General features: G+C 40.2%; 1 protein-coding gene across 3 annotated transcripts in view; it reads left to right on the forward strand.

Moving 5' to 3' along the window:
* rock2a (rho-associated, coiled-coil containing protein kinase 2a) overlaps positions 1–27,312 on the forward strand; it is a 53,623-nt gene that overhangs the window by 8,013 nt on the left and 18,298 nt on the right. For all 3 annotated transcript variants that reach the window (XM_074660652.1, XM_074660651.1, XM_074660653.1), the window contains exons 2-16: positions 13,336–13,417; positions 14,354–14,454; positions 15,182–15,319; positions 15,669–15,929; positions 17,726–17,870; positions 18,064–18,202; positions 19,623–19,714; positions 19,911–20,070; positions 20,190–20,244; positions 21,231–21,319; positions 21,416–21,464; positions 21,895–22,030; positions 23,853–23,944; positions 24,411–24,657; positions 26,370–26,476. In XM_074660652.1, coding sequence (XP_074516753.1) covers positions 13,336–13,417; positions 14,354–14,454; positions 15,182–15,319; positions 15,669–15,929; positions 17,726–17,870; positions 18,064–18,202; positions 19,623–19,714; positions 19,911–20,070; positions 20,190–20,244; positions 21,231–21,319; positions 21,416–21,464; positions 21,895–22,030; positions 23,853–23,944; positions 24,411–24,657; positions 26,370–26,476 — 1,893 coding nt within the window. The remainder of the gene's footprint in view (positions 1–13,335; positions 13,418–14,353; positions 14,455–15,181; positions 15,320–15,668; positions 15,930–17,725; positions 17,871–18,063; positions 18,203–19,622; positions 19,715–19,910; positions 20,071–20,189; positions 20,245–21,230; positions 21,320–21,415; positions 21,465–21,894; positions 22,031–23,852; positions 23,945–24,410; positions 24,658–26,369; positions 26,477–27,312) is intronic.

The raw sequence follows: 27,312 nt of genomic DNA on the forward strand, positions 1-27,312 counted from the left end.
TACGTCCCTCTCCCCCGCAACGTTTTCCAGCTCTTCCTGGGGGACCCCGAGGCGTTCCCAGGCTAGACGAGATATGCAATCTCTCCAGCATGTTCTGGGTCTACCCCGGGGCCTATTACCAGTTGGACGTGCCCGGAAAACCTCCAAAGGGAGGCGTCCAGGAGGCATCCTGATCAGATGCCCGAACCACCTCAGCTGGCCACTTTCGACGCAAAGGAGCAGCGGCTCTACTCCGAGCTCCCTCCGGATGTCTCAGCTCCTCACCCTATCTCTAAGGCAGAGCCCAGCCACCCTAAGGAGGAAGCTCATTTTGGCCGCTTGTATCCGCAATCTCATTCTTTCGGTCATTACCCAAAGCTCATGACCATAGATGAGGGTTGGAACGTAGATGGACTGGTAAATCGAGAGCTTTGCCTTCCGGCTCAGCTCCCTTTACATCACAACAGTCCGGTACAGCGCCCGCATAACTGCAGACGCTGCACCAAACCGCCTGTCAATCTCCTGCTCCTTTTTTCCCTCACTCGTGAACATTACAGGTCCCTTATAAATTAAATAGAAAATACCACTAATTTGTGAGGGAAATGTCTTTATTCTTTGATTTTTGGGTTGCTGGAATTTTTTTTATAAATAATGCCTGACAATGACTGATAAATACATTACCTGCTGAAAATCAAACATTTTTACTGTATCAATTTAGATATTTTACAAAGTGAGAGTCCATAGAAGTATATGATTCAACCTTTTCCCATGGTCTAGTGTTAAAAAAAGTTAACAGAAATCGCAATAAATTGTAATATCGAATCGCAATACTTCAAAATCGCAATACATATTGAATTGGCACCCAAGAATCGTGATAGTATCAAATCGGGAGAAAGGTGGACCAGCCCTATTTAATAACGTAATGTACTTATTTTGTTTTGCATGTCCCTTTTCCCAACTAATGTTTATCACTCTTCTTCTCATCCAGCATCTCCTGTCTCCCTTTTTCTCAACCTTTTCTTATTGTCTCCCCCTCCCCGCCCACACCAGAACTTCTTCCTTTCTTGTGTAGCTCTTCAGGGAGGTGAGGATAACCCCTGTGTGTCTTGTCCTCTGTTTCTACCCTGATAGTCAACCTGAGTGTTCGCTCCGTCTCTGGAGTGCAGTTGAGTTGCTCTCAGGCAAGCAGCAGCAGTCCCGGCTTCAACGTGCTAGCTGGATAGAAACACTGCCTTATAAGGCACTGGGGACGGTGGCCCCGGCCAATTCTTTTTTCTTTTTTTTTTCCTGCAAAACAAGCCAGTCTCTCTGCTCCACACCTCCTCTGGTGAGACTGTCAGGCCTCTCCGCAGTCTTTTTGGGGGTTTTGCTCCACTCCAGTGAAGAAGACCCGGCGTCTTCCGGGTGTGCAAGCCCTCAGCGGTGTTAAAATGTCAAACTTTACTTCAGCTGATGTAATGTCTGGTCTTCTTTAGGGGTCAAAGTAACTTTATCAAGGTTCTCCCTGTTGGTTGAGGCCATAGATGGCCCAGAGGGTTTTCTAAATATCTATGATACGTAGTGCGTCAGGGCTTAAGTTTGAACTACAAATACTCCTATAAGTAATTTGAGTTGATGTTCTTAAAGGAATAGTTTGACATTTTGGGAAATCTCTTCTTGTCGAGAGATACGCTTGATACCACTCTCGTGTCTGTATGGTAAATATGTAGCTACAGCCAGCAGCCGGTTAGTTTAGCTTAGCTTAGAAAAGAGAAAGACTAGAAACGAGGACCTTGTTCTGTCTCAAGTTAACAAAAAACCCCTACCATCTAAGGCTCGTTATATATTGTTTGATTAATATGTACAAAAGACAGATATGTTTTATATAGGGATACATATATGTGAATATTATTTGGCCACATGACTTGCTGGAGTCCCCACTCGTAACCTCACTGTGACGACAACACTTCAGGAAGATTGCCAAGAAATAGTCTGCCACATAATCCCCCGTAAACCCACAACATGTCTTTTTACATATTCGTTTTTGCACAGATTAAACAAAACAAGATGTGTTAATTAAAGAATTTAAATTGACTTGTTGGGGTTTTTACAGGGTGCTATAAAGACAGAGCGCAATTAAGTCCCGCCTACACCGGAATATAAAACAATTCAACACTCCAGTGACTTTGTATTGTGTGAAGGTGTCTCCTTTTCACTTTCGTCTGCTAGCTAACAACAATAAAATGCCTAAAAGTTGCTGTGTTGTGGGATGCACTACCAACAGGGTAAAGAACCCAGAACTAAGATTTTATAAGCTGCTGAACTGAAAAACTGAGCCTATGTAGATACAGTACAGACAGGCAATAAGACCTGATGCATCAGCAGGAAGAATGGGAGAACTGCGGGATCCTGACACTCAGTATGCTTACGTGTGCAACAAGCATTTTGTCCAAATGTCAGTTTTAGGATTATAAAGCATTTTGACAACTTGTGTTATAGTGGAAGGTGGATAAATAAGAAAGCTATGCAGTATTGTGTTTGCAAGTGCCTTAGCTAACTATAGTAGCTCGCTAACACATAGCTAACATTAGCTTTTTACAACAGCTAACTTGTCCCATCATCATTTTAGTTTAATTTCACCCCTGGTTGATAAAGGGTGTTAAAATAATCCTTTGACATGCTGAAATCTAATGTTTTGGCTAGCTATAGGTAGGGCTATTTTGTTTGTGTTTCAGCCCTTGGTTGCATATTGTGGCACATTGTTTATCTATTTATTAGCAATATAATATCATACCACGTTTCTTTGGTGGAGAATCCCATTCTAAAGACAAACTCTGTGGGAAACTGGCTGCACTTACGTTGAATGGGCTGGATTGTTGTTGATCTCGCAGCTGCTGCGATACTTCACACAGCTGTTTACTGTTAAAACCTAAAGCTAACTTCGTAGTGCCAGGTACATTATGTCAAAATGAAGACTTAAAAAGTAATGTATTTGGAACTAAAATGGCAAGTGACTGGCAAATCTTGAGTCTTGTTATTTTGCTTTAAAAAGTAAAAGGATCCCCCCCAAAGCCTGCTGTAAAACATTCATTACAGACTGAGCAAAACTCAAAGTCTAGCACACCCACACACTCACGCTCTGAATCACACACACACACAGACACACATAGATAAATATACACATACTTAACAGCACATTATATAATACCTTAGGCAAATAGAACAAGACATGAGCCGGTCCAAGATCCACCTTACAGGGCTGTGAGAAGGAATGCCAAAAATGAGGAAGAACTTAATCTCCAGAAATGAATGGTTATGCTCGTCTGTCCAGAAAAACTGAAATATTGCTTAAACGTATTACAATTTAAATGCTACAACGGAGTTCCCTATCTGGTTGTATGACAAACCTATAAATAAACTGCTGTGAATCTCATCCATTCTCATAATCTGACATTTGGACTAGAAGCAAAGCTGGAATGGGGTCTATTGAGGTGTTTACAATGGTATATGGTTCTCATGTGAAAGTAAAAGTATACACCCTGAGATTTGTCTTAATCTGGTGGATCTTCTTGTCTAGACATAAAGACCGCAGAAGATGTGATGTGTCCATGCTCACAACGGTGCATTCAAACAACAACGCATCTTATGAATACAAATGAAACAGCACCCAGTCTCTAATCTTTGTGCATTTTAGGTATCACAGCTTTGGTGGAAGACTTGACTTTTGAAGAACTTTCACTTTCCACACTGATAAAAGTGACGTCAAGCCAGTTATGCAAAGCACACATGCGGTTGACTGTGGCTGACTGCACAAAATCTTGTGAAATTCCGTTGTTGGCTTGTGCAAAATCTTCACCCTGTTGTGCGAATGTTAAAGAGTTTTCCACCTGAGTCTTAGTGTATTTTTAGTTTTAAATGAGGGTGTGTGTGTGTGAGCAGAGAGGAGAACAGGAGTCTCCCACGCACAAATACATAACCCATCCATCTGGCCACAGCGTTATCATTCCATCCCAACCTGCTGGTGAAACACAACCTCCTACACAAATACACGGCACGCACTTTCTCTCACGCACAGACATGCATATGCACAGCAGGCTCGAGGACTCGGGGACACACACTTTTGCGTTCATTTTTACAAGCAAACCCGTTATTCACTTGATCTTAGCAACACACAAGCTGCATTGTGTGCAACCAGCAGCAACGACAGAACAATACAACACATTACCAAACGGCTGTGGATTGTCAGTGAGTTCATGCAGCTTTCCTTTCCTTAAACAAACCCAACCAAGAGCATTTGTATGTGTGTGGTGGAGCTTTAGCCCAGCCGTGTTTTAGTGTTGAAGCTGACTTGTTGTAATTCAAATAGTTTGTGCCGATACTAAAAATATTTATACACAAATTTAAGCATTGAAATTGAAACTCAGCCTAATGACAACATTCTAATGTTATTGGCTTTTTATTGCTAGTTGGTGTACTATATTCAATGGCAGGGAAACTTATGTTCTTTGCTGCCTTAGATAAGGAGAAATGTGACAAAAACATAACGAGATAATAAGAAATAAACAGACAAGGGTGGAAGTATTTTAAGCACAAATTCATTGGTTACAGCTTCACAAATGTTTTTTTTTTTCTTTTTCGTTTTTTTAGTCTTATAAGGCAGTATATAGTAAACAGAATAGGGATGTCATGGGAACCGATACTTCGGTACCAAGTCGATGCCAAAATTCTGAAAATGCGATGGTACTCGCTTTTTTTGCAGGTACCATAGGTACCATTAGCGCTCAAGACTAACAGTGTTCAAATTCTGAAAGGACGCAGTAAAGTCACTATCGAAGCATCCAGGTGACGCACCCTATTTTTCCCTTATAATGCCAGATTGCAACAAATCTGCGTTGAAATTGGCAGAAGGAGAGCTAGTTAACGTTAGCTGTGCACCCGGTGGGCAGCACAGTCCTGCAGAGCTAGCAGCTAATGTTAAGAAAGGTTCATTATGATGCATTCAAGCTCTGTTCAGTAAAAATGAGGTGAAATTATAACGTCATCATGATGTGATCAAAATTTTGTTTTTGGCGAGAAACTTGAATAAATCCAGTTGTTTGAAGGAGATGTTTTCACAGCAATATAAAATACATACTAGAGAGGGAATTATGACCTGTTAAACTTCCTAACAGTAGCTCAAAGTGTTTATTGTTCTGTTTTTGTTTTTTTACTGTGGTTTTGAATTGGGTATCTGGAATCGTGGAATTTCACTGGTATTGGTATTGACTTCTAAATTTCTGGTATCGATCCCTAAAACAGAATTTGTTTGTGTTTGGACTGTTGGTCGGACAAAAGAAGACATTTTAAGACATCATCATGGGCTCTGTGAACTAATGATGGGCAGTTTTTGAGTTGCTGACATTTTATAGACCTTACATTTAATCGAGAAAATAATCAGAAGATGAATCCAGTGGTTCCAGCCCTCTTGGCTTATGATACCCCTTACAAGAACAAGGCAATATCTACCTGTGACCCTTCATCACAGGTTATGGTTATTTTTCTTTTGAAAAAAAGTCTTTCACTCTTAGCCCTTTAATCATCTTGAGACCCCTTTTCCGGGTTCCTGACTCCCCAGTTGGCCACCACTGGGTTAAATCGATTATGAAAATAATTGTTAGTTGCAGCTGATATATCACACAAATCTGTACATGTTCATTTGATAAAACATGGACATAAATGTTGGGCAACAATATGGTTGGTTTCAAGTTAGAAACATATCCCCCACCTCCCCTCTTTTATCATGTTTTGTTTTTTCTAAGTGGAACATTATTAGCATTCAGAAAGCCGAGTTTAAGGTTAACATACAGCGGGACTTTATGTACATGAAGTCCTCCCTTTGCTATGTATTTGGGACATTCCTCAGTATACTTTATTATAAAGCATGGGTGCCAAAAATGCACAGGGCACAGGAGCATGGGACAGAAATCTGTCAAAAGCAAGAGTAAGACGCACTCTTGTTATTCCCCGTGGAGACATTAGCTGTGCTATTTGTGAGCCTCTGCAGGATTCCTGCCATCGTGTCTTTCTTGGAGAGTTTACGGGCCCTGCCTGGCACGGTCCCCTCACTCTGCCCGGCCCACCGTTTATCCCCACAACTATTTTTAAAACGGCTGGAATTCAATCAAAACATTAACTTTCTGCTCAATCCTTTTAAAGCCCAGAGCAGCGCTGCTTGTTTTCTGTTCCACATGCCTAGTTATGAGATGGGTATGAGGGGAGGAAGAGGGTGAAATAACTTCAAATTGAGCAGGGGGAGTATTGCGATGTGAGAGGCTTTGAATAGTTGGGTTATTCCTCTCTGTGTTTAGCTCCTTTCAGGTTAACATCATCACATTCCTGACTGGTGGATCCACGTGGCTTTTTATAGGGTGATAAAGAGTGGAGGCAGGCGAAGGGCGAACGACCGCTCTGTAATGTCAACAGCAGGTTGAGTAAATAAAATGGAAAATAATAGAATGCTGAAAAAAACGGGGCACTTATAAACCTCCTGTCTGCTGCTACTCTGTAGCTTCGACTGGTTTCAACTCTTTGTATTTTGCAGGAGTTGCTAAGCAACCAGCCATAACCCCTTGGCTGGATTACAATATAGCAGAGATAAAATGCTGAAGTGCTATCTAACAGCTCCTACTGATAAGCCTAACTGGACGGATAATACTCCCATCAGCTCAGGAAGACATTACTGTAAGTTGTCCAGGAAGTGCCCCGTATGTCGAGCTCGGGTATAGGACCTGTCAGCATGGCTTGTAATTATTTAGATCCAATGTTACAAAAAAAAACCCTCTCTCTTTTATGTAAGTGAAGCCAACATTGCTTTGGACGAGGAAGGGAGGATCTGTGTTTGTCTGGAACACGTCCAGATATGTGCGATGCGTTAAAGACAGCTTTACACTTCCCCAGGCACTTGTCAGTTATTTAATATTTATAAATAGCTGCTTCGACTAAGTAGCCGAGAAATGTCCTCCAGAGTCTTGTTGGCATTTTTTACAGTAACACTAATGGAAGCGAATTGGAAGAGCTGAGTGCAGCCATTTCTCTTGTGATACTCTAATGCACTAAACAGCTTATTATGTAAGACCTACAGCAGTGGTTCTCAACCTTTTCCTTCAGGGACCCTTTTTCTATTATTGAGTAAACTGACGACCCCTGACTAAGTGACATATTTTATGGATATTTCATATAATATTCAATAGGGGTTTAAATCACCAGTTTCATCACGATACAATGTTATATTGATGCTGTGGACTACGATACGATATTTGCCGATATCACAAAATCTGCCATGATATGATTTTGATTTGATTAAATTCAGGGGCCTGCGATCGATATGAGACGATATCATCTGCACATTTAACACATCAGTTACATATATATATATCAACTCACAAAAAGCATAAAAAACATGATTTGGCAATTTTATTACTGGGCTTTTCTAGACATTTAAATGAAAAACAATCTATTCTTTTTAATAAAAAGAATAAAAATAGATATTGTTGGAGGTCTGGTTGCTGGTAAATGTTGGTGAGCGGCTTGTCAATACAATGAGAATAGCTGGTCCACCTTAAAGGTCAGCCAAGTGAGCCTGAGCTGAAATTGTTGCTAACTAACCTTCACTTCACCTTCACACCAGCAGGTAGCAAGCAAGACACGCTCGCTAGCGCCGCTCGCTAACTGTTGACGAACAACACTTGTCATCTTTTTCATGTCCAAAGTTGGAAATCTGTGAAACCGAATCCCGTCTGCCTTCTTTCTCCTTTGAACACTTTAGTACAGAGCACTAACTTCCTCTACCTGCCTGCCGTGCTGCTTTGTTGTTCTTTTTTTGGATTGTAGCACCTTTAACCTTGCAGTGTAACAGTATGTACATGATCGATTATTAATGGATCTTTGTGATGAGCAGTGACCTTTTCCTCACAAAAACACTTAAGACTTCTACACTATTCAGTGACACTTGATCTCTATTTTTTTCTGTCCATTGCCTTGGACAGAAATGCGGACGCACCTCAGTTGCATAAGCTCCACATGTGACCTGTCTCAGCTGTGTCCGGCTGTTCTGCCAGTCTGCAATCGATCAAACTTTGCAGCTTGCAGTGTTGTCGAGAACCGCTCATGGCCCGTTGACTCCAGGGAAGTGAAGAAGAGTTTGGTTGCAACGTTAGTATATCTAGCGACCAGCAGTCAATGAGCCGTGACCTGTAAAGGCCCGCTGCGGATGGCATGCTCTCGACTCAGTCCGCAGTCCACTTTGACGCTGCATATTAGGGCTGTGTATTGGCAAGAATCTAGATAAAGGGGTTACGATTCAATTATATTGTGATATATTGCAATAGTGTAAGCAAAGCGATATATTGTAACTTTTTAAATCTCATTTTAGGAAAACACACTACCATATGCATAAAAAGTTTACTTTTGTATGCAATCACAACAGTGGGATATGGATTTGCATTTATCATAGTCCCTGTAACATCCGACATCATAGCACTACTTTTTGTGCAATTTGAGCCACTGATGCCAAGAATCTTTTCTTATAAAGTATTACAAATCGATACATTGTTTTTGAGAATTGATACAGTATCAAAAAACATGACATCGCAATGCTAAAGTATATCGATATTTTCTTAAAAGTGTGAAGTAGATCGGATGAACGGTTCTCGAGATATGCGAAGGACACACACACACACACACACACACATACATTCTGAGATTCCTTGCTTTATAGTTAAATAATAAACAAGTTAATTACTAAATAATAAATACACAAGCATTCATTTGTCATAAAAACACAAACCTACATGGAAATGCAATGTTTACTGTTTAAATAAAACATTGGAAACTAAATGCATGATTTATTTGAGTTTGAGGCCAATAGCATTATAAATATGATATCTGAGCTATATTATTGCTGCTTAATGCTCAGTGACTGGTTGCCCTCCTGCTCCTTAGATGCTGTATACAGTAACAGACAGTCAAGATGTAATACATGTAAACGGTACCAGACTCCTCCTTCTTCCTTGTTACCAACCACAAATGCGTTTTGGAGGAAATAGGAAATCACCCTATAACTTCTGGCTCTTAAAAAAAGGACAAAGTGAATAAATAAATAAATAAAACTTAGAAAAATAGAAACAGTATATCACTTGTGGTTAGTGCAGCTGTTTGTATTGTTGCTCCTGTAGCTTGACACAACCAAAGTGTTTCGTTAATGTAGCTAGTTACCACAGCAGCTTCATCTTTAAAGCTAACCGCAGTGAAACATGACGACATCATGGACCTGCAATATGTATCGTCAGAGAGTCAAGAAAAGATTGGGCGTTTGGCTGTGTACTTACTGTTGCAGATGTTTTGGCAAGTAAATTTTGTGTCTAAACATATATAACATATCATGCATTGGATGCATTATATGCATGGTCATACCTGTAGCTGCCTTGCATGTGTAAATTAAATTTTTGTCTGCAGACGAATACAGAACAGCAGTAGCAGAGAATGCAGCCTCAGAGGAAATGACTTGCACACAGGGACCGGCTTCATGACACAGTGAAATTATCCGCCAGCCCTGGGGTGGGGTGGATCATTTCCTGTATTGCTGTGCTCGTAGGGAGATCCTCGTGCGTGTACGCGCACACGCGCCCGGAAACCCCTCTCTTCCCCCCCCATGTGTGTATTTTTTTCCCTTAAATAGTAGTTTTGTGTGAGGTCAGTCCTTTAATGGGGAAATGAAATTGAGATGATGAAACGGAGCGTGCAGCTCGCTGCAAACTGACTGCAGCCGAGCGGAGAACGATGGAGAGAGCAGGAGGAGAGGCAGATAAGACGGAGGGAGAGCAGCAGAAAAGGTCAAAAGAGACAAGAGAAAAGTGGAGGAGAAATGAGCACAAAGGATGTGAGGGAAAACATGGAACAGATTGTGCCATCCTGTCTAGCTGTAATGATGGGAGAACAAGAAGAGGAAGGCAAAAGACAAGTTTGAAAGAAACCAGTTTGGACCACTGGGTCAGCGTGTGGTTCTGGTGTTCTCTGTTCTAACATTTGGCTCGGTCCAGTGTTTCAAACAGCTCCTCATTGACAGTTTAGGAATGCGTAGCTGACAAAAGTTGATAGATGACTTCCTTATTGTAACACACTGTAACAATTAGGGGTTTGCATCAGTCTGTCCTTTGCTTATTTAATGGTTTCCCTATATCGCCCTGGGTCAAACTATATCCATTATAAAAATGACTGAATGCTACAAATAGTCGGCTTGTGTTCAGTTGACCTAACATGCCAATGCTGCAGTCCAGTTCCCAGCTGCTGTTTCTGTTCGCGCTGCTGCGACTAGGGATGATGATTCTTTTAATTTCATTTTAGGAAAACTGTCATAGTATAAAGAACACACCAGAAATAAACCGTTTTAGAATAGGAATAAATAATACGTATATACTGCATTCAATAAACTGTATGTTTTTTTTGCCCTAAACTGCATGTGATTATCATAAAGTGGGCATGCCTGTAGAAGGGAGACGCGTGGGTACCCATAGGACCCATTTTCATTCACATATCTTGAGGTCAGATGCCAAGGGACCCCTTTGAAAATCGCCGTGCCAGTTTTTCCTCACCAAAATTTAGCTTCAATTTTTAGCGTTATTCAGCCTCCTTCTCAACAAGCTAACATGACATGGTTGGTACCAATGGATTCGTTAGGTTTTTCTAGTTTCATATGATGCCAATTCATTTGAATTTTTTTCACTCTAGCTTTAAAACTGCGCACTACAACCTCTGAAAGATCTGATAGCGGCCATGCCCGACGGCGGGTTTTTAAGAGGTTAATTAAAAATCTATAGTGTTTTGGAGAATCGATACAGTATTGCACAACATAATATCACAATACTCATGTGTATCAATATTTGCTTACACCCTTACCAGACGCAGTTGCAGCATGCGATGTGGATTTGTTTTTCGTCAATGAAAACATGTCAGAAGGCAGTGACAGTGTGCCGGAGATTTTTCAGCCTTCTAAGAGGAAGTCTGAGGTGTGATTGTATTCATTATGTTTACATATGGCAGGTGCATAGTGCTGCTAATTGTATTGGAGGTTTTCAATATTAAACTTGGCAAAATGATTTCAGTATGTGCATATCAGTACTTTTTGAACATTTTCAGCACATTTAATAACAATACCGTGATAATACTGATAACTGTGATAATTTTGGTCACTATCATTGTGATATGAAATTTCCATACTGTTTCATCTCTAGCTGCAACACACACACTGTTCAAAGAAAGGAGTATAAAGCCACCTATAACAACACTTAAAGACGCAAGACTCTTAAAATCATATAAGACCATGAAACTGACAAAATGTAGTAATAGTTTTTGACAAGTCAAAAATATAACAATGCATCAGTGAAAGATACTAGAAGTCAAATTATTAGAACAGAGTTTAAAAAGAAATATAAAGCTTTATAATTTTCCTTAACCTCCAATCAGTAAAATATTTTTTTTCTTTCATTTATCTTTCATTTTTCAATTAATTTATTTTCCTTTTTTTTTTATCTTGGCACACATTTAATCATGTAATTTTTATTTTCACAATGCAACATTTCCTTTTTCTCATCACATATCTAAATTTCCTTATGCATGTCCATGTATGTCCAGAGCAGTGATTGGTCTAGGATGTGTGTGTGTGTCTATGTAACGTCAGTGGTGCTATGGAGACGACTGTGTGGCTAGCAGACTTAAGTGAAAACTCTGGTGGCTAAACACACTGACCACCAACCTTTTCAGCTAGCTAGCTACCTAGCTTTAGCTAACTTTCATCTTAAAAGTACATCGGCCAATGTACCTAATGTTAACCATCCATTTACTTTCCTACATGCTGCTGTAGCATCACTGTATAAACTCTTGTTAATGTAGCTAAAGCATTTTAGCCGGCATACTAACGTTAACAACGTTAACTAGCCAACGTTACTTGTAAGTTCACAGACAGACACCATGCTTCTATGACGTTATCTTCACCTTCAAGTGCATAATAGTCACCGTAATTACAAATGTTCCACTCCGATATATAAAGCATTCATTTGCTATTCAGTGGATTATTTTAGAAACTTATGTGTGTTGATGAATAACATGTTGTCATGCTGTTTCTTGCAAGCTGGTCATGACTCATAGGGATTTTTTTTGTGGTGTTCAGGCAGAAAAATGTAAAAAGAACCAATGGGTTCTTTGAATACCACGAGTTTGGTAAATTTAGTTCTTAGCCAGTGACCACACACTGTGTGGCGGTGACTTCATCTCCCAAGACCGACTGTTTTCTAACGGTCAGTGTTCATATGTTCATCATTTGTTAGCAGATGAATATCATTGACAGATTCAAGTAGGTTGCTGCTGATGGAAACATTAGTCATCCTGCCTCTTTCTCTCTCGAGGAACAAAGCCTTCAGTTCAAACCATTCTTCGCATGTAGTTGCTGTTTATGTATCCAGTCCGTCAAGTTGATCACTGTTGAATGAAACGCCGGGGCGAAGCTGTTAGTTTTTATTCCGACTCGCAGTGATGTGTAACTGTTTTTGTTCCGTGCAGTGGTGAGAAAATATACAGAAAATAAACTCTCCTTAGAAAATTAGTCAGTGGTCAGTAATGCTGCCGAATGAAGCCCAGTCAGTCCTGCACTGCCTTTATTAGGTAGAATGTGTTTGCCAGTTGGTTCTGCTTCATGTTTTGTAAATTAGAGTCTGGAACAATGTTTGCTTTTTTTTTTTTTTTTTAACATTTTCAGTGGCACTGTTGCTACAGCGTATTTGTCATAAAGAGTCAAAGTTAAGTATGACACATAAGGAATGACACATTTCCTCTGTAGTTGGGCTGCATCAAATGTTCACACTATGCAAAAAATGATTAATACAGTACATCGAGCATTAGGCTAAATGATAAGAATCTAACGGTAAATATTTTGACACTTAAGCTGTGATTTTTCACATACATCTCATAATCCCCTTCTTGTGTGCAAATGAATGCTGATGAATGGAGACAACACTTCTTGGTCTTTTGAGCAGTTGTCATGTTTTAATGGTAGCACAATGACTTTTCAGTATGACGTAACCTTTTATGATTAACACGCTCTTCCGTGCAAAGAATGTGTTGTAACTTGAAGCTCACTGTCAACTTGAAAGAAGCAAAAAGAGCAGCTGGAGGTCTTTTAAGTTGATGTCTCTCAGAGATGGGGAAAGATGGATGCACAAGGTCCTGGTTCCCACTGTTAATCCTCCAGTATATACATGCTCGACAGTGATGTGACCCATTCTAACTACTTCACCTATGTCGTTTGTGGTCATGACTGATAATGAATTGTTCTTTTTTTCTGTGCAGGACTCCCTAAATGCCCTGGTCTTAGACTTGGACTACCCTGCACTACGCAAGAACAAAAACATCGAAACCTTCTTAATCAGATGTAAGTAGTCTTTGTGTGACAGTGAGAATGAGAGAGAGAGGGAGGGAGATGGAGGACATTTGCCTTCTATTTAAATTTCTCACCATTTCTCACCAGTGCGATGGGAAAATGCGGTTCAGGAATATACTGAAAATCCACGTACTAATTTTCCAGTTCTGGTGCGAATTATCCGCGCTACCGTGTTCCATTTTCGTCAACGAGGCTAAAGGAGTTGTGTCCAGTCCACACAACAAAACCTACGCAGACAGAGAATGTCTAAGGGGCTAATGTTAACTACACGATACATAAACTAATTGGACCCCAAATGTGATGGTAACACTAGCTGTTGTGGTTAGCCGCGTTCCATGACCAACACATAACATTAACAAGTGCATATTAGCTACATTACTATCTTCATCGTACCCCAAGTGCTGGGCGATCTCAAGCTGTATATTGTCCTTTTTGGTTGGTTGTTTAGTTGATGTGGTAGTGTTTGGCGTACATTATTGGAAGAGGACTGCCCATTGTTATTCTCAAACTTAGTCCGAAAAATCTCCCAATGGACTGAATAAAAAACATTTGTCCGACAATCCGTTACCCTGAAAACAAACGCCGAAGGCCCAGAAAAATTCATACCCTCCGTTCAACAAACAGAAGCACACGGCTAATTATTATGCAGAATGACGCTGATCAGTTGGAACAAAGGATTTCATTGGTCAAACATATATTTCCGCAAGTAAAAAAAAACGCAAAAAAAATCAAGGTCCGTCCGAATATTTTGTTCTGAGGGGTGTGCCAGCATTCATAAGAACTAACAAAATCAGGTTTTATAAATTTCAGTGTGACTTTTTCAGACAAAAATGCATGCTTGGTGTGAAGCGGCTTTAAAGCTGAAATCTGTTGTTGTAGTAAATTCACATTATTAATGGGATTTTTTTTTATTCTCTTTATACTCAGATGAGAAAGTCATAGCACAGACTCGAGACCTCCAGATGAAGTCCGAAGACTTTGACAGAGTTAAAGTCATTGGTCGAGGGGCATTTGGTGAAGTCCAACTAGTGAGTATTGGTCTTCATTTTCAGTTGTCACTAACAAGGGTTCTGTGGAGTGATACAAATCTCTGCCATGGTTTAGTTGCTACACATATATACAATGCAATTACAGCACTGTTTTATAAATGATGCACTGCCTCTTTTTCAAGTCAAAGCCTTTGAGAATACACGAGAAAATTCCTAAAGTTTACACCGATGATCGGTAAATTCCACGCTCAAAATGTACTTTTACTGCACAACATTGAATTGAAAATATAGAATCATCTGTTATGATGGAACTACTGTAGCTAGAGCTTCAATGGTTAATTGATGAGTTGTCAGCTATTAAATTAATCACCAACTATTCTGATAATTGGTTTGAGTCATTTTTTAAGATAAAAAAACACTACAAATTCTCTGATTCCAGCATCATAAATGTGAATATTTTCTGGTTTATTTACTCCTCTATAGCAACAAACTTAATATCTATGAGTTGTGGACAAAACAAGACATTTGCAGACGTCATCTTGGGCTTCGGGAAACACTGATTGATAGTTTTCACTATTTTCTGACATTTTATAGACCAAACAACTAATCTTTTTTTAAGAAAATATTCAACAGACTAATCGCTGATGAAAATAATCCTTATTTGCAGCCCTAGTAACCTGTAATTCACCATTTGGCCAAAATGTGACTCAGAATAGAAGTTGGACTCTGAAGAATCTCTGAATAACTGGGTATCACCGTCATACAGGTCCGGCATAAAGCCTCTCAGAAGGTCTACGCCATGAAGCTATTGAGCAAGTTTGAGATGATCAAGCGCTCTGACTCGGCTTTCTTCTGGGAAGAGAGGGACATCATGGCCTTTGCCAACAGTCCCTGGGTTGTGCAAGTATGTCATTATAATTCACTGCTCTGGTTCTGATTATTTCTTTCTGGTGCTTCCACAGTTATATCCTCAAAGTTTAAAGATAGTAGACAGCATATTTTTGATGGGAGATTGTTTGTAATGCCCCCCTCCCCTTGACTCTTTAAAATAAGTATAAGATGTTGTTTTTGTGCAGACTGTTAGATTTTAGAAGGCATTCTTTATGTTTATTAATTATTCGATTAAGATAGCAATCGTACAGAAAAACATACAGTATAACAAATAGATTGGTGCCAACAGTCATCTCTTGGTGTGTCACCTATGCCAAAAATAGCTACCTCTAGTAATGAATGCTTGTGTTTGGCATGTTCAGTTGTGCTGTGCCTTCCAAGATGAGCACTTCCTCTACATGGTGATGGAGTACATGCCAGGAGGCGACCTGGTCAACCTCACCAGCACCTACGACGTGCCGGAGAAATGGGCCAAGTTCTACACAGCAGAGGTGGTGATGGCCCTGGACGCCATTCACTCCATGGGCTTCATCCATCGGGACGTGAAGCCGGACAACATGCTGCTGGACAGACTGGGACACCTCAAGCTGGCCGACTTCGGCACGTGCATGAAGATGGACACTGTGAGTTGTATCCCAGCAGTGAAACTTCTCTATCTAGCTTCAACAGATGAAGACTTGGGAGCCCTAATTTAATTCAAGAACAACTCTGTCTTTTTCTAGTAGTTAAATCAGCCCTTCTAGCAGTTAGTTGTACATTTGAGATTCCGGGTATGTTTAGATTAATATCAATCCATTGTCTTAAAGGGATAGTTCTGATTTTTTGAAGTGGGTTTGTATGAGGTTCTTATCCATAGTCAGTGTATTGCCTACAGTAGATGACAATCTGCACGCCCCCAGTTTGGAGAAATCTACAGGAGTACCAGGGAGCAAAGCAATGTACTGCTGTGGACGGGGGCAGCAGCAAATGTATTTTAGATGCATAAAAAAATGCCCACATAAAAATAATCGATACCAGTTTAGGTGTACATTATAACCTCTTGGCCTTGGCGGAGGTAATAATGTCTGTCTGTCTGTCTGTCTGTCTGTCTGCCTGTCTGTCTGTCTGTCTGCTTGCCTGCCTGTCTGTCTGTCTGTCTGTCTGTCTGTTAGCAGGATTACTCCAAAAGTTCAAGATGGATTTGAATGAATTTTTTTGGAGGGGTGGAGTGTAGCACAATGACCAATCGATTCGATTTTGGTGGCGATCCGGATTCAGGATTTTTTTTTAAGGATTCCGATCAGCCTGAGCATTAAGACCACAGGGTATAACACATGTGCAGTGCAACTGTTGATGACACGTGACCCCGCCTCCTTCTGAGAGCAGAGAGATACGCGTTTGGATGTGTGGCGAGACATCAAGGTGCGGCGGGAGCTGCTGTCCGTCTGCGGTGAGAAAGAAAAAAGCGGTAGATGACGAGATGAGAGACAACGTAGTGTAACGTTATACAGACATAACAAGGCTGCTGAATGAGAGGGGCATCCGCCGATACGTTACATGGAAACACTCCGTGTTAATAACAAGCCGACCACCTCACGGTACCGCGAGCTGTGATCTGTTTTTAAAGTCAGGCACCTTGGCGGAGGTCTGCGCTCTCCGAGTGCCATTCTAGTATTTAGAATATTTTCAATGCTTTACCTTGCCATCAGACAGCCCTTTCCTCCAGGAAACTGAAGCTGTTACATCCATCTACGCTCTCTTCAAAGCCACCAGACTTTGGCAAAATCAGTAGGGCTGTCAAAGTTAACGTGGTAATAACGCTTAATGCAAATTCATTTTAACGTCACTTATTTTCTTCAACGTATCGTGATTAATCACGATTAAATATTATTATTAAATATCGATTGACAGCCCTAAAAAACAGAAATTTTACCCTGCAGGACACCGGAGTTGCTGGTCTACTGCTGCCTCGGTTACTTTGTTTGTGTTATTGTGTGACTTTGGTGAATCCGAACAAACCTTTTAAAACACTAAAGTCATACAATAGCACAAGCTAACTGATCGAGGCAGCGGTAGACCAGCAAATTCTGTGTTCTGCGAGGTAAAATGACTGTTTTTGTCAAAGGAGTCTAGTGGCTTTGAAAAGAGCTTAGATAATGTCTTCAGTTCCCCGTCGGAGAGGGCTGTCTGACGGCAAGGTAAAGCAGTGAAAATATTCTAAATATAGTGTCCACTTACTGATATAGATTTTTTTAGTTGGCCAAAATACGTTTTACTGCTGCCCCCGTCCACAGCAGTACATTACAGTACACTGACTATGAATAAGTACCTCATACAACCCTACTTCAAAACAAAAATCCAAACTATCCCTTTAAAGATGAGAAAAAAAAAAAAACTGATCTTAGGCTATAATGGCAAAATTCCTGGATTTGTGTTGCAGACCGGCATGGTGCACTGTGATACAGCTGTCGGGACTCCTGACTACATCTCTCCAGAGGTGCTGAAATCCCAGGGAGGAGATGGGTATTATGGGAGAGAGTGTGACTGGTGGTCTGTAGGCGTCTTCATCTTCGAGATGCTCGTTGGTCAGTGAACATTTAATGAAGTCAGGGATTTTACCGACGTTTTTTTCTGAAAATATATTTACATTTTAAGGGATTGTATTTCTAGCGCTGCACTGTAAATGGCATGTTAGAATCATCTCAGTACGAGAAACAACTGTTGATTCCAAATATTCAGTGCAGATTATTATAGCTAACTCACTGTATCTGCTGTTAGGTGACACACCGTTCTACGCCGACTCTCTGGTGGGAACCTACAGTAAGATCATGGACCACAAAAACTCCCTCAACTTCCCTGATGATGTGGAGATCTCCAAAGATGCCAAGAATATCATCTGTGCCTTCCTGACTGACAGGTAGAAAGAGTTACAGACTTTCACATTTCTAAATGTTCAACTGCTGATGGTGAGGGAGCACAGGGTTACTTTTTATGTACTGCTATACTTAATATAAATATAAATATATATATATATATTATATATTATATATATAATATATATATAATATATATAATATATAATATATATATATATATAATATATATATATATATATATATAAATATATAATATATATATATATATATATATATATATATATATATATATTTATATATTTATATATATTATATATATATATATATTATATATTATATATATTATATATATATATATATATATATATATATATATATATATAATATATATATATATATATATATATATATATATATATATATATATATATATATATATATATATATATATATATATATATATATATATATATATATATATATATATATGATAAATTGGTAAATTGGTTCTTTCATGGCAGTTACGATCTGAAACACAAACAAACACACAACTAACTCCGCACAGCTCCGTACGACCCTGCGGGAAGGTGCGGAGTTGCCGGAATTTGAATGAATGCAGCCGAAAGGCAGGCTGTCCTCTCTGCCTGGTGTGTGTGCCTCGGTCAAACTGACACATCGATAGCAGCACACAGCAGAGGAGAGACAGAGGAACAGCAATGTAACAAACCCGTTCTCATCTGTCAAATACTGCCACAAAGCATCTAAAGGGTGACCATCGAGCCTGATGCTTGAGTCTAATGCTTGACCACCTGAACGGGCTGCACACACCCTGTGCTCTGTTATTGGCGGGGGGGTTACACCCCCACGTGGGGTCAAAAGGCTGTTGGCAGACACCCAGAACCTTCCCGAATAAAGCAAAATAAGAAGAAAAGAGAAAATACAGGCAGAGGGCTGCAGGGTCTCGGCAGAAACAGACACCGCCACACACTTCTAGTGGGCCATAAGTGATGATTGAGAGGGATTCTTTTTATATCGGTTAATAAGTTGTTTTCTAGGAAATTATTGCATATTCTACCTTTTAATGAAAAAAACAACAAAACTATGTTTCCTTATTGTTGTTTTTTTAGAAAATTTATGAGAATACCCATCTTTTTTTCTCATAAATTTACAATCTTAATCTTGGAAATTCTGGTTTACCTCCTCCCCCAGCTCTGTAATTATTATTTTTTTAACCCACAATGGCCCTAATACAGAGTCATATGTTTACCACTCGTCTGGTTTGTGATGCCTTAGGCCAAAGGAAATCAAAGTCTGTATATTTTGCTCTGGCTTCTAATGACCCTCAGAAAACAATATATATCAATAGGTTGCGTTTGCTTGTTGCTACTGATACTGTTGAACTGAAGACAAAAGGTGCATTTCGTCATCGCTCTACAACTCATTCACTCTCTTTGTTTTGAGGGAGGTGCGATTGGGCAGAAACGGCGTGGAGGAAATCAAGCGACACCCTTTCTTCAAGAACGACCAGTGGACCTTCGACACCATCAGAGACAGTGAGTGTCACTACAGTTCAACGAGCAGCTCCACCTGAGCTGATAAAATGAGCCTTTTACCTGACTCAAACTCTAAACAAAAACTCTTTTGGAACTGCAGAATTATTCATCTGCCGGAAACTTTTTGTTTACACAGCACTTCCTTTTTCCAGCAATTCACACTTGCATTTTCCTTTCTTTCTCTCTCCTTCCTCAGCGATTGCCCCCGTGGTCCCAGAGCTGAGCAGTGACATAGACACCAGTAATTTTGATGAAATTGAAGATGACAAAGGCGATGTAGAAACTTTCCCCACACCTAAAGCCTATGTTGGAAACCAGTTACCCTTTGTTGGCTTCACTTACTTCAAAGAAGACCAGTAAGTCATCAGTTTTTCTAGCTGTATTTTTTAATTTTAAGGGACCTCAGCAGTCAGAGAGATTTGTTCTAGGCTGTCATCTTGACTTTATGTTGATTTTTGTCCGTTTCCCTCTTCAGGTTACTAAATGCCTCCAACAATGTCTTGGTGACTCACGATAATTCCAAAGGAGAGGTGGGTTCTTTCACTTCCACACACTTTACTGTAATTGCTGCTGCACCGTGAGCAACTCCAGTAATGCCGTCAGTCCCCACGCTTCTCAGGAAATACATAAGCCAGGCGTCAGTTTACATGACCACACAGGCCTGTTGACATTGCGACAAATCCAGCTTCACACTGTCAGACATTAAGGATTACGATGGAAATGACTCAGAAAAGGATTTTGTTTTCTGATCCCATGATTTATTTGTACTTTGTTAGAATTTCAGTGTTCTTAGTCACACAGAAATACTTAAGCAGCTTTTAATGCAAGTGGCAGACCTAGAAGCTAATCACTTATTGACTTCAGTCCTAACTGAGCAGCTGAATAAATCAACTACCACTTTGGAGGAAGACAACAAAGACCTGGGTTTTATTTTCAGTTTAATATCCCCTGTTGATACACTGCCACTGCAAAACTGGCTTTGTTTATAATATGATGTATGGGACTCTTTAATAAAACTTGTTATTAATTCTTTAAGTTTTGAGCTCTGCAAACATTGGCAACATGTGAGTGTAAAGCAGGAGTATTATAGTTATTTTGAAGGTTAATGGTTTTCTTCTGTAATGTCTAGAACTACTGCTATCAAAGTTAACATGATAATAACTAAATTAAACACTAATTTCTTTAGCGTATTAACACGATTGCGATTTAGCCCAGCCGCTATTCAATCTTTCGGAGGTTGTAGCATGTGTAAATGAATAACTGTCTATCTACTTAAAAAAGTGATGACATGTCAGTGTTGTGTTTACAGCTTGTTGTGATTCCCTGAAGCGGTCCCTGAGTTCATGCAGGTTTAAAGATCACACAGTCCTGAGAATGTCAGTTATGTTAATCGATTTATTGCATAATACACAGTCGAGTCGCAGGAAAGATGGATGACATGCAGTAAAGGTCTTGAACTTGAACATTTGATTACTACTAGGACACGTGTGATTGGTCGGTTGTTTTCTCTCCACAGACAGCAGCATTGCAGAAGAAAGTGTGCCAACTGGAGGTGCAGCTGAATAATGAGAAGCAGGTGAAAGGTGATCTAGAGCACAAACACAGGTACAGGAGCTTTTTCTTCATGTTGCACCGCTGGCAGACTTGAACACAGCGACCATCACCGTCAGCTCTTGTAAATATCCTGTTTTCTTTTTGCAGAACTGCCACTAGCCGTCTAGACAAAATCTCCAAAGAACTTGAGGAAGAGGTAAGCTAATCCCCTCCCCGAAACAGCAGTGAAGACACAGTCCGACACCTGTTAGTGCTGGAGATCACTTGCATATTTTGGGCTCTGTCCTACTTTTAATATTTACTGTTGCAATGACCCGGTTCCCCCTCTGGGATCGTTCCACTTCCATCTTTTTCAACCAATTTTTATGGCCTTTTCCCAAAACCTATGTTTAAATCAGAATAATGATTTCCCACTTTTCACTTGACCATGTTTCGGGTGAATGCCAATGCGTTGCATCCCGTGAGGTTCGGTCGGAGCGCTTGCCGAATTCTAATAGCCACATTAAAATGTCTGTTGGGATTGGATCTGTGCTGAGCTCTGATTGGATTTCTCATAAAGCGAGTTATTGAATCAGAGCACCGTGAAACCTGCCCTGAAGGAAAAAGTATTCAATGATTGATTGCAGGTGAGCTGCAGAAAGAATCTGGAGTCGAGTCTGAGGCAACTAGAGAGGGAGAAAGCCCTGCTGCAGCACAAGAGCCTGGAGAGCCACCGCAAGGCCGAGAGCGAGGCCGACAGGAAGCGCTGCCTGGAGAATGAAGGTGACCTGAGACACACGCGGACACACAATGGAGATTCTTTATGGCGAGATGCATTAAAGAGGACCTATTATAGTTATACTTATTTTCAGGTTCATACTTGTATTTTGGGTGTCTACTAGAACATGTTTACATGCTTTAATGTTCAAAAAACGCTTTATTTTTATTCTTTTCATATCGGCTGTGCTGCAGCACCTCTTTTCACCCTCTGTCTGAAACGCTCTGTTGGAGCTCCCCCCCCCCTCGAAAAGCCCCGTCTGCTCTAATTGGTCAACTGAACCAAACTCTTCGGACCCCGCTACAGCTCCGCTCTAACTAGCTTTGTTTGAGGATGTGTCAAACTAGCCGCTAGGCAGTTATTATGGAAATGTGATACTTGGTGACATCACCACGTTACGGAAGAAAAGGCAGGACTTCAAGCAAGGCGTTTAAGGCAGTGGGGGAGGGGAACTCCCTTTGGCGTCGACTTTGGGCTTTGTAACTACGCAGCCCTTTTACTATATAACACTAAAATAAAAGGAAAAAGCACAAAAGCATAATAGATCTCCTTTAAACTAAAGTATGGCTAGGAGATCGGGTTCCTAATATGAGTCCTTGTATTTATTTTGTTGCGTAAGTGGTGCAGGAATGATTCCTAAAACCTGGAAATGAGTAAGCATTTTATCACTCCAGGTTCCCTCGTCTGGAGGTCCATGGGTTTTTAGTTAGATGCCTGAAATAAGGTCTGTGGTTAACACAAGCGTAAGATTTTAAAGTTTTGTTCTGCGACATAAAATACGTCAATAAATACCCTACTTGTGAGTTTTGAAGCCTAAATGTGTCATAAAAAAAGCTGGTGGCTAAATGAGGCTGCTAAACGTCATCATGCCGACTCATCTTTACAGCCTCGTTGTGTAGACTCGCGTTCATGCGACCGTGGTGTAGTTCATTTATAGCCTAACGTTAGCTTTTTTACCTCTGGTGATTGCATTCACACTTCAAAAATCATAGAAGTGGTATTAATTTATGGAGATTATCTTGATGAACAAAATGTGTACAGTATACATTTGTTTGCCTCAGAGCTTATTTTCTGCATTAATCCAAAACCCAATTGAAAAATCCCATTGTTTTGTTTTTTTGTCAAGGGGAACCCAGAGCAATGCTAACTTCCTGGTTGGCCCTACAAAAATACATCATCCCTGCATCACTCTATATGTCCTAATGTGACATAATGAATTAATTATCCTGTTGCTTAATGAAATAATTGAGACATTGGAAAAGTTTGTTTAATAAATGGCAGAAGTGTGTTTTGGCATCACTTTTTTCAAAAGCTATCAAATCAACACAAATGCAGTGGCATACTTTCTTTGTGGTGCCAAGGGATCATAGTTAATAGATAGAATGATCTATTGAAATATGACCTTCTGTGTGAATTCACAAAAAAAAACCTTGTTGGGCTTTTCATTTGAACTAGAAGAGTTTTGAATGAAGTTTAGAGACCAACTGATAATAATAATAATGTGGACGTTACTGCCATCAGCTGGTCAAATAGACGTCTTAAACAGCGTGCAAACAGGCTCACCAGAGGAACACAAGTCTGTAGGCCATCTTGATTAACTTGTCTTTGCTTTGTGGATGCATAATAATACTCAACACATTTTCATGTAAGTCTTGCTCTGATCTGTGACACCCGTCACTGTTAAAAACGTAATAATGCAGGATGATTAATACTTGAGTGTTGTTCTAATACAGTGTACATAAGAGGCTCCGCGCATTGAAAGATCAACCATTAGAGAAGAAGAGATTCACCATAATACATCAGTCTGTGTTCTTGTGTGTTGTGCAGTCAACGGCCTTCGAGATCAGCTGGATGACATGAAGAGGAGGAACCAGAACTCACACATTTCCAATGAGCAGAACATTCACCTGCAGAAACAGGTCAGTCGCTTATACAGTCAGTTCTGTTTGGTCTGTGGGCGCTGATGTTTAATATCCAAAAAGCCACATTATATTGTAAAAATACAGAAATGTTGATGGGTAAGTCAAACTAATGAATGTTATAAGCTAAAGTGATCAAATTTCTTAACAAATATCAAATATTATAAATTTAGAGGTTATTTATTCATGTATGTGTTTATTTAGAGTTCTGGGATTACAGCCATTGTGTTGCAGTACACTATTTCTCAAAGCAGGGATATCATTATGGAATAAAAGCCTTGATATTGACAGAAATATATTTCAGAAAATATATAAAATGCCTGTCTGTATTGTATATTATATACTGCACTAAACCAGCTTCCCTCTTTTTTAAAAAAAATAAAGTACTTGATTGCAAAGTGATGAGTCACCAAATAAAACCTCTCTCACTGATCTTCACACATGTTTTCATTATTGTTTCTATCAGCTGGAGGAAGCCAACACGTTGCTACGGGCCGAGTCTGAGGCGGCGACGAGGCTCCGTAAAACCCAGACGGAGGGCAGCAAGCAGCTGCAGCAGCTGGAGGCCAACGTGCGCGAGCTGCAGGACAAATGTTGCCTGCTGGAGCGCAGCAAGCTGAGCCTGGAGAAGGAATGCATCAGCCTGCAGGCCTCACTGGAGGCAGAGAGGAGGGAGCACAGCCAGGGCTCAGAGACCATCAGCGACCTGATGGGTGGGTGACACACACACACACACACACACACACACACACACACACACACGCAGCATTCAGTACAGGATCTGGAAAGATTTCTAGTCTCTAAACACTGGTCATCTGGTTTTAAGATGGGATTTAATTAGGCTTGTCGAAGTTAACTCGATAATAACGCGTTAATGTAAATTTGTTTTAACGCCACTAATTTCTTTAACACATTACTTCGATTTCGGAGGTTGTAGCGGGCTCAGTTTTTAAGCTAGAGTGAAGATACTGGTATCATATGAAACTAGAAAACCTAAGGAATCCATCCAACCATGTCATACTAGCTTATGCTAAATTTTGGCGAGTAAAAACGGTCATGGCCATTTTCAAAGGGCCCCCTTGACCTCTGTCAAAATGGGTATGCTTCCGTAGCGTGCTGACTGCCATCTACTGTAGGTCATACACTAACTATTGATAAGTATCTCATACAACCTCACTTCAAAAAATCCGAACTATCCTTTCAAGGAGTTTCTGATATACTGTAGTAGTTCCCTGTGTTTTTATGAGGTGGAAATTCTATTACACGCCTCGGACAAAAATGTGGTATCTCAGTCATTTCTGTCTGCCCAGCAGCTTACATGGCAGATTTACTAGAGCAGCTAGGTGGGCAAGAGCAATGTGACACACCAATACAGAGGGCAGCAAAATGTCTTTTCAGGCCTTAATAAGAAGTTTGCACTGCAGCAGCATCATAGTCAGAATCCATTCAGCAAACAGCACCGTCACTATCTGTGAATGTGTGTTGATTCGAATTCATTTGGAAGAGCTTTCATCAGGACAGGTTTGTCTGGAGGTGCTTTGCAGAGCCACAACGGCCTCGATCCAAACGAGAACAAATACATCTGATATTTAGAGATACAAGGCTTAAGCCCCGTTTGTCACACTGGTTGAACAAATGTCAGTATAGAGAGTAAAAAATGAAATTCTCTCTCTGCCCTTGAACAACACAACAGCCGGTTTCTCCATTGCAGCCGGTCAGTGTGCACCAGTAGCAGACTGTGCATTACGAGGGAGTATGTTAACATCAAGGCTAATAATTTAACCTCAATCTGATTTAAGGCAGTACTCAGGCTATTTAAACTGTCATATGAAAGCTTTTATCTGATTGCGTTAATTGAGGTGAGGTCATACTGGAAGCAAACACAGTGCGGGTTACACACCCAGGTTTCTGCTCTGCTCTCTGTTTGTTTCAACATGTAAAAGCCTCAGTCAACTTTCTTTTTTTTGGCTTTTGTCAAACTGCAGTTGTTGGTCATCGGCTGCACTGACCAGATGTTGTATTTACAAATCAAACAACGTAGCACAGTGTAATTGAATCTGCAATGAAGTGCTTTCTCTTTCTCTTCTTGGAGGAATAAGCATTCATTTGAACCATGTAAATATTCTAGGGCTGGCAAAGTTAACGCAATAATAACGCGTTAACGCAATTTTTTTTTAACGCCACTAATAGTCTTTAACTCATTAACACAATTCAATCTTTCAGAGGTTGTACAAGGCCCAGTTTTAAAGGCTAGTGTGAAGATACTGGCATCATATGAAACTAAGAAATCCATTGGTACCAAACATGTCATACTAGCTCGTTGTGAAGGAGGTTAAATAACGCTCCTAACGTCCACTAAATTTAGTTTTTTTGTCTTCTGTTTGAGATCTGTTTCTCTGAGGACTCTCTTGGTTTTGTCTTGCAGGACGTATCTCCGGCCTGGAGGAGGAGGCCCGCCAGCAGAGACAGACTCTGTCCAAAACTGAGACCGAGAAGAGACAGCTTCAGGAAAAACACACCGATCTGGAGAAGGTAAACCAGAAAATCAGGCGAAAGATGATAACTAATTTTTATGGCTCCACGCCAGCGACAGCCGTAGCCGGAGGCTCTATGTATTTGGGTTATTCGTACGTCTGTCCCATTCTTGTGAATGTGACATCTCAGAAACGCCTGGAGGGAATTTCTTCAAATTCAGCACAAACGTCCACTTGGACTCAAAGATCGGATATACAGATTAGATTTTGGTGATCAAAGGTCACTGTGACCTCACAAAACACATGTTTCGCCAAACTCAAGAATTTATATGCTAATTATGACAATTTCACACAAATGTCTAACAGGATAAAATGATGAAGTGATGACATTTTGGGCAGACATGGCTGTAAACTGCAACTTGACTGGTTGGCGGAGGCGTACAACCACGAGGCAGTGATTCTAGTTTACGTTTACCTCTTATGGACTGTATTCTTCATTGGTTTGTAAATCTTAACTTTTTAGTATTTACAGCCTTCCTCATTTTTTAGCATTGGGATTTTATTTATCAACTTTATTTTACCAGTAAGTCCCATTGAGATCAAAATCTCTTTTGCAAGAGGATGCTCTCTTGCAATGAATGTAATGTAATACGAATACCTGAGGGTTAATTTAGACATCTTCAACTGCAAAGAGGAAATAAACAGAAAGACTCTTCCCCAGAGTACTTTGTCTTGGGTTATCTGGCACCAGTCTAAAACATTTAAATCATTAATTAAGGCATTCAGCTTAGTGTTTTTTATGATGACATGTTTTACTGCAGTAAGAGCATCACAACAGAGGACAGAGACATAATCTACAAACCCATTTAAGAGGCTGGTCTGTAACTGGTTTGA

The sequence above is a fragment of the Sebastes fasciatus genome, chromosome 15 (genome assembly GCF_043250625.1).
Source record: "Sebastes fasciatus isolate fSebFas1 chromosome 15, fSebFas1.pri, whole genome shotgun sequence".
Lineage (NCBI taxonomy): Eukaryota > Metazoa > Chordata > Actinopteri > Perciformes > Sebastidae > Sebastes > Sebastes fasciatus.